The following is a 12,646-nucleotide window of genomic DNA, read 5'->3' as shown; positions in this document are numbered from 1 at the left end:
CTCAGTTGAAATGATCGCAGAGAATAAAAAGAACTAGCACAAACCAAGGTTCAAAGGGGTGAACAAAGACAAGGCGTTCAGTTTTAGCCTGCATTGTCCGCTCTCCGGCGCACTCTGTCAGAGGGCAAGGCTAGCCACATCCCTGGCCAATGGTCTGCGGGGGTTCACCGGACGCTTAATCCATGTAAGGAAACTGCAAATGGTCTCTGTGTGCTCACTGTCAGCCATGGCCTCTGCGAACCAGGTGCTCAGGATTTCTGATTACTTACGACCCTTGGATCACACCGGCTGGTGCGCTCCCTCCATGTGGCCTCGCTTAGGTGGCTGCTTGTCTTAGCCAAGCCTTTAAGACCTCAGTCGGTAATCTTTCTGGCAGCCCGGCACCATCTGATTTCTTCCCCGCTCTTTGCTCTAGCACCCCAATCTTCAGTGCTCTCTTCATGAGGGCAGGTATCGAGGGCAAGAACCCACGATTCTTGATTCCAAGGCCTTTCTTTCTGGTGCTGGGTTCTGGGAATATACGGAGTGTTTCTTATTTACTGTTCTAAGCCAATTACACCCATGACCTCAGCCGTCGTGCAAACAATCCTATGAAGTAGGTAGGGCCTATATTATCTTCCACTTTACAGATGAGAAAAATGAAGGGGCAGGGAGGTGACACAACTCGCCCAAGGTGACAGAGCTAATTAATGGTGGAGCTGGGATAGCAACCTGATGGCCAAATCTTTATTTGTAGGTTCAGTCACCTCCAGCTAGACTGATCTTGAAGCCACCTGCGAATCGCCTTCTTGGATCATTTGCCCTCGTGTGGTGCAGTCAGCATACTGGCTTGCTAAACAACAACAACAACAGGGCTGGAGGTTTGAGTAAAGGCTTGACCACCAACCCCTGGAAACCCAACTCGGACACACATGGGCTGCAAGTGATGCTGCAGCAGATGGTCTTGGTTAACAGGATGGCACCAAGCTTCTTGGGAAGGGAAGATGACTGCTCTGACCACTAGCAGCCCTCATGCTTAGAATTCTCCACTTCCTGGGTGACAACTTTCCTCATGCTGTGGGAGGATGCACGTTCGCCCCGCAGGCCCTGGGCATAATGGGAGCCAAGCAGGCCCTGCCACTGTGGGGCGGGGTGGGATCTTAATGGGTTCTTAGGCTAATGGACTGGGATAGGCCTGGAAGGCTCTTCTTTAATGGGCTGCTGAAAGGCAGGAGGTGGGGCTGATCCATCTCCACCTTGGGTACATATTTGCTCCAGGCGGTGACTCACTCTCTTGGAGTGGGACCTCAGGAGAGACGTTGACTGCCCCACCTCCCTCGGCCGCCTGATAGTTTCCTTCCTCTGGGAGGCAGACTCAATGTGTGAGCATCCCTGCCCTCCAGTCCTCCCCACAGATCCCAAGGCCATGGCAGCCCTGGCAGCTGGATTGTCTAAGAATCGGGCTATGGCCAAAGGTCTGGGCTCCAACCAGAGAGCCGTGAAATACTTAGGCCAGGACTTTGAGACCCTGAGGCAACAGTGCCTGGAGTCAGGGATCCTGTTTAAGGACCCAGAATTCCCAGCCTGTCCTTCAGCTTTGGGCTACAGGGACCTTGGACCACATTCTCCACAAACTCAAGGCATCGTCTGGAAACGGCCCATGGTAAGCAGCTGGGCTTGCTGGGGAGGGTTATGGGGGGCAGAGGGCTCTCGCTTGGGTCAGACAGAGCGGATTTTGAGGTCCGGGCTCTGGATCAGAAGTTCCCAGAGCTCATATTTTAGAAAACACCTAGTCTTGCCCCACAAAAAGACAAAAACACAAACGGAATAAACTCCCCTAGTGAGGCGTAGCGGGAAGCACATGTCCCGATGTCTGGAACCAGACACTGGACTTGAGCTGTGGGTCTGCTAGGCTGTGTCTGGGGAGCCGCGGGCAGGTTCCCTAACCTCCGTGAGCCTCAGTGTACGCATCTGTAAACCGCTGCTGCTACTGTTGTCAGTTGCCGTTGAGTGGACTCTGATTCATGGTGACCCCACGGTCAGTACTGTGTGCCGTCCACACAACACTGATGTGCTTGAGCCCATGGTTGCAGTTGCTCGTGGTTGGGTTATCTTCCAACCCAGGGAGAGGGGGGCTCATAGTTAAGCACCATATTGGTCAATATTCTGCTGTGATCCATCGGGGTTTCACTGTGCAAATAGATCTCCAGGCCTTTCTTCCTAGACCATCTCAGTCCACAGCTCTGCCGAAGCCTGTTCACCAGGGACAACTCTGCTGGCATTTAAAATATTGGTGATACCGCATCTAGTGTTACAGAGTCACAATATGACTTATTTGTCAGGTTTGCTGTGAGGACTGGCGATAAAGTCAAGTCACAGTCCCTGGCACATGGTCGGCACAGAATACACAGTAGGGATTCTGACTTCGGTCTCCTGGGTCAGCCCACAGGGGAACAAATCGATGCTAAATGGAATCAGTCTTGGGGCAAATGGTGACATCCTCATTGCTGAAAGGTGCAGGCTGCCTTAATGTCATGAATTGTCATTGTTCCTTGGGGGCTGCTGGGTAGGAAGGTGCGGGCGGGGGACCCATGGTTCAGGTGAAAGCCAGGGGCCCCTGGGTATTGCCCTTAATGCTACCCGAAGGCTAAGGCAGGGCATAGACAGTCCATCCCAGTCCCCACCACACATCTCACAGCTTTGTGTCATCTAACCCATTGCCTACCATGATGTGGCCCTTAACAAGTGACTCAATCTCCGAATCTCAGGGAAAGATGCCTCCTCTCACAGTTTGGCTGCGAGGTGCTCTGTCTAGAGCCTGTGACTTAACAAAGTCTCAAAAGGAGGTTGGGATCAGGAGGGTGACATGTTACCATGCTGACTAATGGTGACCACGGCCCACCCTCTTGGCAGCCCTTCCCCCAGTGGTGCTGATCTGCTGCTGCCAGAACAACACCCCCACCCCCCAGCCAGGTCATTTGGGTGTCACTCCCTCCAACAGTGTCAAGGGGTGCAGGCTGCTCCCCTCGGACGTCCCTAGTGATGCCACTGGCATTGGTATTGCCTCTGGAGACTTCGGGGAGGAGGAAGAATTCTACTAGAATGGAGGATCCCAAGGGAGGCATGAGGGGGCTCAGTTAGTGACCCAAACTAGGCACCCACTAGCCTTTGTTTAGTTGTCTCATTTCCTTTGAAAACAGTGGAACCCCGATAAAGTGGGTGCATAAGCAAATGTGGTGAAGAAAGCTGATGGTGCCCGGCTAGCAAAAGATATAGTGTCTGGAGTCTTAAAGGCTTGAAGGTAAACAAGCAGCCATCTAGCTCAGAAGCAACAAAGCCCACATGGAAGAAGCACACCAGCCTGTGTGATCAAGAGGTGTCAAAGGGATCAGGTATCAGGCATCATCAGAACAAAAATCTTACCATAGTGAATGAGGGGGAGTGTGGAGTGGGGACTCAAAGCTTATCTGTAGGCAGCTGGACATCCACTTACGGAAGGGTTGTGGGGAGAAGATGAGCCAGTCAGAGTGCTGTGTAGCCATGATGAAACATGCAATTTTCTAGTTCTTAAATGCTTCCTCCCCACCCCCCCCCCCCACTATCATGATTCCAATTCTACCTTACAAATCTGGCTAAACCAGAGGATGTACACTGGTACAGATAGGAACTGGAAACACACGGAATCCAGGATGGATGATTCATTCAGGACCAGTGCTGAGAGTGGCGATACCAGGAGGGTGGAGGGAGAGAGGAGTGGAAAGGGGGAACAGATTATAAGGATCTACATATAAACCCCTCCCTGGGGGACGGACAACAGAAAAGTGGGTGAAGGGAGACATGACAAAATAATAATAATTTATAAATTATCAAGGGTTCATGGGGGAGGGGAGAGCAGGTAACGAAGAGAAAAAATGAGGAGCTGATACCAAGGGCTCAAGCAGAAAGCAAATGTTTTGAGGATGATGATGGCAACAAATGTACAAATGTGCTTGACACAGTGAATGGATGGATGGATTGTGATAAGAGTTGTACGAGCCCCGAATAGAATGGTTTTTTAAAAAGAAGAAAGTGGTGAAGCCCATACCTGCATAGAGCAATGCTGAGTAGGAATCAACTTCATAGCAAGGACTTTGGTTGGTTGATTTTCTCAACCCTATCTACCCAACCATGTCTTCACCTGCCCTCACCCTCTCTGGAAATGCAGGCCGGGCTCCATGTGCTGGTGGCGACTGTCAACCGAGGCCTGAAATGCAGAGGATGAGGCAGAGAAACCCGATTCATGTGGGATTGAAGGACACCTATCCTTCAGAGTTTTCAGATGCTTGTGAAACAGATAAATGCATGTCAAAATTGAGCCTCTCCATCCTCCATCATGAATGGATTATTGCAGGCTGCTGTCGGCCAGGCTCACACGCTCACACACAAGGGTGTGCTGGAGGGCACAGCTGTCTGTAGCCTGTGAGTTCTCACAGAGCATCAAAGAGACTCCCGAGTCGCCCGAGAGTCTCTGTATTGAAGATGTGGGTCCAAACGTGGGGAAATCAGCATGTTCTGAAAGTGCTTCATTCCTTCCCCGCATGAAGCCTTGCAGGGGCCTGTAAGCAGCTTGGGGTGTCCAAAATAAGCTGCGTTATAAGGTCACTAGTGACTTTTGAGAGTGACTTCCTTTGTTCCTGGAACTTTAGGACCACATTTTGGATGTAGTTCTTAGGACCCAAGCTCCCATAGAGAAAGAAGGAGCCTTGGGAGCAGGTGGATTCTGCACTGAGCTGCTAACTGGAAGGTCAGCAGTTCCCAGCCCTCCCAGCCCACCAGTTGCTCCACAGGAGTAAAATGAGGCTGGCTGCTCCCATCAAGATTTATGTCTCCAAAACCCAAAAGGGAAGTTTTACTGCATTCTCTAGAGTCACCATGAGTCGGGATTGACAATATGGCTGTGGGTTTTTGGTGTAGGAAGGAGGTGAGATGGACTAAATATGTATGATGACTATATATTTTTGCCCTCTCAGTAATAAACTGGCTACTTAGATGTTTTCTGATATCACAACATTTGGCATTTTGACCCTGAAGGGTATTTTGGCTTGTCTTTAAGCTGCGGAGTGAAGGATTGGCTTGTGCTCTTGTTCCAAGGGTTGGAAGACAAGCTTGTGTAGATGAAGATCTCATACAAGTTTGGGTTATCAGGATGAGCTGTTGGCTGTTTTAATCCTCGGGTAATTTCCCCACTAGCGTTGGGTAAGAACAACGATCCTACCACAAACAAGATGGTGGCCTGTGTGAGCTGATCAAGGAGTCCTGGTGGTGCGGGGGTTCCCCAGTGCAAGGTCTGTAGTTTGAAACCACCAGAGAAAGACAGGGCTTTCTAGTCCTGCAAAGAGTGACAGTCTCAGAAACTCACAGAGGCAGTTCTACCCTGTCCAACGAGGTCTCTAGGAGTTGCCAACGACTCAATGGCATTGAGGCTTTTTGTTTTTGTGGAGTTTGCGATCAGGGAGCTCTCTTAACAGTTGCATCTTTGCATCCTCTTTCACTGCCCAGACCAGGCCCCAATGGTTTGAGCAGTGTCCAGTGTGAGTGAGACCTATTACAGTCCACTCAATGATGGTCTTCTCTGAAATGTCCACTTTTTGGCAAGTAGTTTATTAATCTGAAGGAGAACTACAGAGATAGGAATGTTCGCTGCATGATAAAGCCCCATGGAATTGTCACGCCAAGTTAAGAGAAACACTGAGAGGTTGAATTACTTGGAGAAGGCTAAGATAAGGAGGGGGATGGCTGCAGGGCTGGATAGGGCAGAGGTTGTACACTGGTGCATATGGGAGCTGGAGGCACAGGGAATCCAGGGTGGACGATACCTTCAGGACCAGTGGTGTGAGGGGCGATGCTGGGAGAGTAGAGGGTGAGTGGGTTGGAAAGGGGGAACCAATTATAAGGATCTACATGTGACCTCTTCCCTGGGAGACGGACGGCAGAGAAGGGGGTGGGGAGACTCCGGATAGGGCAAGATATGACAAAATTACAATCTATAAATTATCAAGGGCTCATGAAGGAGGGGGGAGTGGGGAGGGAGGGAAAAAAAAGAGGACCCGATGCAAAGGGCTTAAGTGGAGAGCAAATGCTTTGAAAATGATTAGGGCAAAGAATGTATGGATGTGCTTTATACAATTGATGTATGTATATGTATGGATTGTGATAAAGAGTTGTATGATACCCTAATAAAATGTAAAAAAAGAGGGGGGGGTGGAGAGGCCTCTATTTATGGCTTCCATTTTCCCTCCAGCTGCTGCCGCCTCTCGGTTTGGTGAATCGAGAGTGCTGGGTGTATGCAGGGTCTAGAGGAGAGTCTTCCAGGAGGGTTAGCTCCCTGGTGAGAGAGACAGGAGACAGCAGACAACTGGAAGGGAACAGAGTGGCTAAGAGCATGGACTGGGCATCAGAGCTCAAGTTTAGGTTCCTTCTCTGCTGTTCATGACCATGAATATGTTGCTAACTCTGCCTCGCCCTCTGCATTGTATAGCCTCTGTTGACAGGGACAATCAGTATGCCCAGTCATCACTGTATTTCCAAGACTCAGCTTCCTCATCCATAAAATGGGAATCATAAGATTACCGTCTTATTGGGTTATCCCAAGACTTGGATGAGAGAATGGGTTTAGCACAGGGCCTGACACAGAGTACGTAATTACTAAAATGAGCTGTCAGTAATTTCGCAGGACAGGATTTATGGAGTATGAAATATAAATCTGAACACAATGCTATGGGAATTCAGGGGCAAGATCAGTTAACTCTAAAACCCGCTGCCACTGAGTCCATTCTGACTCATAGTGAGCTTACCGGGAACTGCTCCCTAGGATTTCCAAGCCGTTAATCTTTCTGGGAGCAGACAGTACCATCTCCTGAGACTAGACTGGCGAACTGGCAGTGCTGATCTTGTGGTTAGCAGTTCAATGCTTGACCCATTATATCACCAGGCTCCTAATGGTAGAACTGGGGACAGGTTAGTTACTGGAGATATTTGAGCTGGATTTGATGGAAGGAGAGGATAATGATAGAGACCAAAGAGAAGTCAATTCAAGACAGAAGACAGGTGTGAGCAAAGGGGCGATTTAAGCATCTTCGGGGGAAGGTAACCTGCCCTTGAGTTGGTGCCAGACCCATGGTGACTCTGTACACAGCAGAAGTAGTCACCACTGACCAAATTTTGGAAGTGATTTGCCAGCCTTTCCTTCCTAGTCCATCTTAATCTGGAAGCTCTGCTGACCCCTACTCAGGGTCATAGAAGTAGGCAAGCCTCCACTGTCAGATGGGTGGTGACTAGCATGAGAAATCACACCCAGATCTCCTGCATCTCCCTCCCTCCCTCCCTCCCCCTCCCTCCCTCCGTCACTCCCTCAGTCCTTGCCAGCAAGTCAATGCCAACTCTGAGTGGCCCCATAAGACAAGGTAGAACTGCCCTTGCGTTTCCACAACTATATTTGTTAATGGGACTAGGGAGCCCTCTCTTTCTTTCATGAAGTGGCTGGTGGTTTCAAACTACCAACCTTTTGGATTGCAGCCCAGTGTATAACCACTAAACCACTGAACCAGTCACATCCCCTGAGGAGAGTAGTGGCCGACTGTAATTGCAGGAGAGAAAGCATGTGGGAAACTGAAGCTGCAGCTGGCAGCGCCACCAGGGATCATATAATAGAGAGCTAGCAGTACCGAGCTCAGAACGTGGGCATCACTCATGGTACTGCTGCTACTGAAGGCAGTGGCATCACTGGGTTTCCCGGAAGCACACGGGCCAAGCTCCTGAGATCCCAAACCAAGATTAATGGCCGGGGCAAGTGGCAGCTGTCATCTCAGAGCATATGAGGTTTGAACATCACTTCCTGCCTTGGGTTACTGACCGAGTCCCATGTTTTCCTGTGTCCATGCATCAGAGGGTTGAGTAGTTAGTGTTTACTGAGTGTTTCGTCATCCTTATATGAGTCATTTTAAAATGTTGTTACTAAAAAGATAAGATTATTACAAAGGAAGGGAAAAACAGAGCCTCAAGTATGGGGAGTGGGGTGCCTCACCTTTTCACCGAGGCCTGCTTCTTTTCAACCTCTTACTGTTGGGCTGCCGAAGCACCCTGAATTTCTGATCCGAATTGCAACAGAAAGCTAGCAATGGAGAGATGACTGTGGGAAAACTCTAATAAATAACACGCAAAACGAACATCCCATCTCCCTTCGGTTGGTTCAAATCCACCAGCTGCTCTCTGGGAGAAAGAGGAAGTGGTCTGCTTCTCATGAAGATTGACAGTCTCAGAAATCTGGGGTCCACCAGTCAGAATGAGATCAACTAGACAGCTGTGGGTTACAGGCTCCTTAGTCCCATTCTGCATTGAACCCTTTCCCTAGCAACTGTCTGTAGCGTTGGTAACCACCCTGTTTTCCAGCCCCACCTCAAAGCTGGAGCAGAGCTTCATAGACCTACTAGCTGTGATCCTAACGACCCTGTACCATGCGGGCAGGTAATCGAGTCTACAGCTCAGGGCACTGTTTCACCAGTGTGCACATGTCCTGTGGTTGGTAGTTGAAGCCGCGGGTTTGGATGACTTACCAGGATAGAGTCCTTGGCCATCTTATTATGTTATGAAGTGGAGTGGAGTGGGCACAGAACTGCATTGGGGTTCCAGGATGCTTAGGGGCGAGTGCAGGTGAGGAGCACTGGAAAGAGGCCCAGAAGGAGTCCTCAGAAAAATCAAGATACAACAAGGGCTCAGAAAGGGTGAGCATTTCCAGGAGGGAATGAACAGAACACTATCACATAGTCAAGAGCAGGAAGTGAGACAGGAATATAAAAATGGCCCTCAAATGTTGCCAGTTCTGTGATTATTGGTGTCTTAGGCAAAAGGAATGTCACAGGAGCCAGCAGTGGAGGGCGTTGGTGGTTGAATCGGTAATGGGCAACACTCAAAGAAACCAAACTCACTGTTGTTGAGTTGATGGCAATGCATAGTGAACCCACTGGGCAGAGTAGAACTGCCCTATGGGTCTCTGGGGCTATAAATGTTTATGGGACCTGAAAGCCTCCTCTGAGTTTGAACCGTGAACCTCCCAGTTAGCAGCCCAAGGCGTAGCCCACAAGGTCACCAGGGACCCTCTCAGGAGACTTACAGGAAGCTTTTTCAGGAGAGTCTCTTGAAGCCCATTCCATGTGCCCTTTGCCCTCTCAATGACACAACTTTTCTCTCTCTCTCAATATATATTTACAACATAGAAAGTACAACATTTGCCAATGTAATTTTTCCACATATACAATTTAGTCTCTTTCTTTCTCTTAAGCAGCCTTTTTAAATTAAAATGTTCTTACCCCTTCCTTCTGGCTGTTTTCCCTCAAATCTCTTCACCTTGTATGCAGCAAGGAGAGAATTGCCTGGAGCCGGGGAGCTCACGAGTATTCGAGTTCTCTTTAAATAGCCACCAAACATTGCAACAACAAAAAAAATCGACAAACATTGCAACAACAAAAAAAATTGAGAAACAAAGCTAACTGTCCATCACTGGAGAACGGGATAAACAACCTTTGCTACTTACAGTGAAATGCTAATGGGCTGCATGTGCTGATGAGAAAGGATGTGCAAACAGTGATGATTAAGAAAAGGAAGGGGGAAAGGGCCACTCCTTGCTTATGGGCATAACATGGTGACCGAAGTGAATGCCAGTGAAATGTCATGAAAGCACGCTGAAATGGCAAATGCTTTGCTTTATATAACGTGTCCATTGGCATGCGTGCATATGTATATATAAGCATATATATTTGCCACAATTACAAGGTATAGCGTACACACACACACACACACACACACACAATGGCTATGCACTGGGCAAGATCAGTCTTTATAAAGCACCAGCCACTCTGCAGAAGAAAGAAGGGGCTTTCTACTCCCATGAAGAGTTGCAGTCCGGGAAACCCACTGGGAAGGTCTACCCTGTTCTGCAGTGTTGCTATGAATCAACATCAACTAGATAGCAGCGAGAGTATGCATATATTTGTGTGCTAGACTGGCTTGTCTACAGAAGTTAAATTAGTGGCACTCATCTATGTACAAGAAAGACCTTATGTCAAGGAATAATTCCATATCAAGAAGGTATTCCAGTCTAGTTCAACGTAAGTCCATGGGTCTGATGCCCATCCATAAGCCCCTCTTCAGCCTCAAGTAGCTGCAGGCTGATGATGGAGACGGGTGAGGCAGGAAGTAGGAGGATTACAGGTCAGTGGGGGCAGCGCTGCATGTATCCAAGGTTGGTGGAAACGTGGTCAAACACCCACAGCTTTCCAGGTGAGGTGCTCACGGGAGTTGCCCCTGGCGGCAGGCAGAACCCCAGCAATTTGGAAGGTGGAGGGTCAGAGAGAGAGAAGAAGGTTCTTACTTTCTTCCTTATAAGGAGGCTATACACCCCAAGGAGAGCATGAACCTGATTGAATGGTTGGATTACAACCCTGACTTTCATACGTCCAAGTGGACATAAAATCATCTAACAACGAAAATGTGTGCGTGTACACAATGGCAGATTCTGGAAGGATACATAAGACATGTTAATAGTGAAGAATGTAGGTTGGAAGGGGTTTCTTTTCCCCATGTGAAGATTTTCCTTTTCAATGGAAAACAATATAATGAAATTATATGAAGGGGTTTCAGGAAGTTTGTCAAAAAATTCCATTATCTTGTAATTCTATTTTTATATGAAAATTTTGAATCTCCCTCATATATATACTCTTAAAAAAGAGCAGCCCAAATGAGCTGTTTCCATCCACTTAGGCAGGAGCGATGATCTTACATTGGGTTGTAGGGCTATGTCTTGCATAGTTATCTCATGCTGTAATACCACAGTGGGCGGCTTTACCAAACAGATTTATTCATTCACAGTTTTAAGAGGCTAAAGTCCACCTACAGGATACCAGCTGTAGGGAAAGGCTTTCTCTGGAGGCTCTGGGGGAAAGTCTTACCTTCCGTTGGAGATTTCCATGTGTCTTGGCATCAACTTTACTCTTGATCTATAAGGTTCCCAAAACTGGAACCCCAGGTCCAAAAGACAAACTCCACTCCTGACTCTTCTTTCTCAGTGATGCTGAAGTCCTGTTCTTCGCTGCTTGCTTGTTTAATCTCTTTAATATGGAAAAAGAATATTGATTAAAGATACAACCTAATCCTACAGAGTGTATTCAACCTCATTAACATAACTGCCTCTAATCCTGCCTCATTGACATCATAGAGGTTGTATTTACAAGGCATTAAATGATTATATCAGGTCACAAAATGGAGTCGAATTGCATAATCCTGAGAATCATGGCCTAGTCAAGGTGACACATATTTTTAGGGAGAAGATTCAGTCCATACCAGGCCATCACTTGAACTCAGCTCCTTGTAGCTCCACTGAGACCCTGCAGGTCCTGAGTATCTATCCTCAGCACCCCTCCCTCTTTGAATCCCTGTCCTTAAAAAAAAAAAAATGTTTTCACTCGGTGGCACAAATGATTTGTGCTCAACTACTAACCTACCAGTTGATGGTTGGAACCCATCCAGTGGTGTGGAAGAAAGGCCTGGTGCTCTACTTCTGTAAAGATCACAGCCACGGGAAGCCCGTGGTCACAGTTCTACCCTGACACACAAGGGGTTGCCATGATGATCGATTGACTGCCATCAAAGCAATTCTGACTCAAAGTGACCCTATAGGGCAAGGTAGAATGGCCCCTGTGGGCATCTGAGACTATAACTCTTTGTGGGAGTAGACAGCGTCATCTCTTTCTTGTAGAGCACCTGGTGGTTTCAAACTGCTGACCTTGTGGTTACTAGCCCAATGGGTAATCACTACAGGAAGTAACCACTATGCTACCAGGGCTTCTCTGCCATGGTTATTTGGGTAAGACCTTCCAGGACAGGGTAGAACTGCTCCTGTGGGTTTCTGAAACTGTAACTCTTTAAGGGAGTAGAAAGCCACATCTTTCCTCCATGGAGTGGCTGGCGATTTCAAACTGCTGATCTTGGGGTTAGCAGTCCGGTGAGTCAGAATTGACTATATGAAATTGAGCTGTTGTTTGGGGCCAGGGTGGGGGCGGGGGTAGCTTCTTTGCTATGGAGCCCTGGTGGTGTAGTGGTTATATATTGGACTGTGATCTGAAAGGTTAGCAGTTCAAAACGCCCAGCTGATCCATGGGAGAAAGACAGTGCTTTCTACTCCTGTAAAGAGCCACAGTCTCTGAAACTCGCGGGAGCCATTTTACTCCATTCTATAGGGTCACTAGGCGTGCGCGTGGACTCCAGGCAGAGGGCTTGCTTTGCTTGTTCGCTCTGAAGTAAGAAGTGCTGCCTTCTCTTTGTGGTCAAGCAGTCCTTGTTGTTTATAACCCAGGTCAGCCCTGAGGACACGAAGTGGAGTCCTCTCTGTCCCTTCATGGCGATGGTTTGCCTGGTGATGGACAGACCCAGCTCTCCTGAGACTGTTCTAGAACCCCACCTTGCTAGCGAACACATATCCTCTTCCTCTCAGAGTCTCTCGGCCAGCATCCCAAAGGGACCGTTCTCAGGTCTCTGCCTTGGTGTCTGTAGTCCACACGCCAGGATTTCACACTGGGCTTTTCCTCAGATCTGTCCATGAACACCATCTTCCTTTCCCACGGCAACCGAAGGCACT

At 48.4% G+C, this 12,646-nt stretch overlaps 1 protein-coding gene across 1 annotated transcript in view; it reads left to right on the top strand.

The window, feature by feature from the left end:
• Positions 1-1,405: 1,405 nt before the first annotated feature.
• CAPN8 (calpain 8) overlaps positions 1,406-12,646 on the top strand; it is a 98,518-nt gene continuing 87,277 nt past the window's right edge. The window contains exon 1 of the mRNA XM_075540585.1: positions 1,406-1,642. Coding sequence (XP_075396700.1) covers positions 1,406-1,642 — 237 coding nt within the window. The remainder of the gene's footprint in view (positions 1,643-12,646) is intronic.

This window comes from Tenrec ecaudatus, chromosome 1 (genome assembly GCF_050624435.1).
Source record: "Tenrec ecaudatus isolate mTenEca1 chromosome 1, mTenEca1.hap1, whole genome shotgun sequence".
In the NCBI taxonomy this organism is placed as follows: Eukaryota; Metazoa; Chordata; class Mammalia; order Afrosoricida; family Tenrecidae; genus Tenrec; species Tenrec ecaudatus.
Note: the sequence above shows the minus strand (reverse complement) of the source record. Positions and strands in the feature narration are given on the sequence as shown.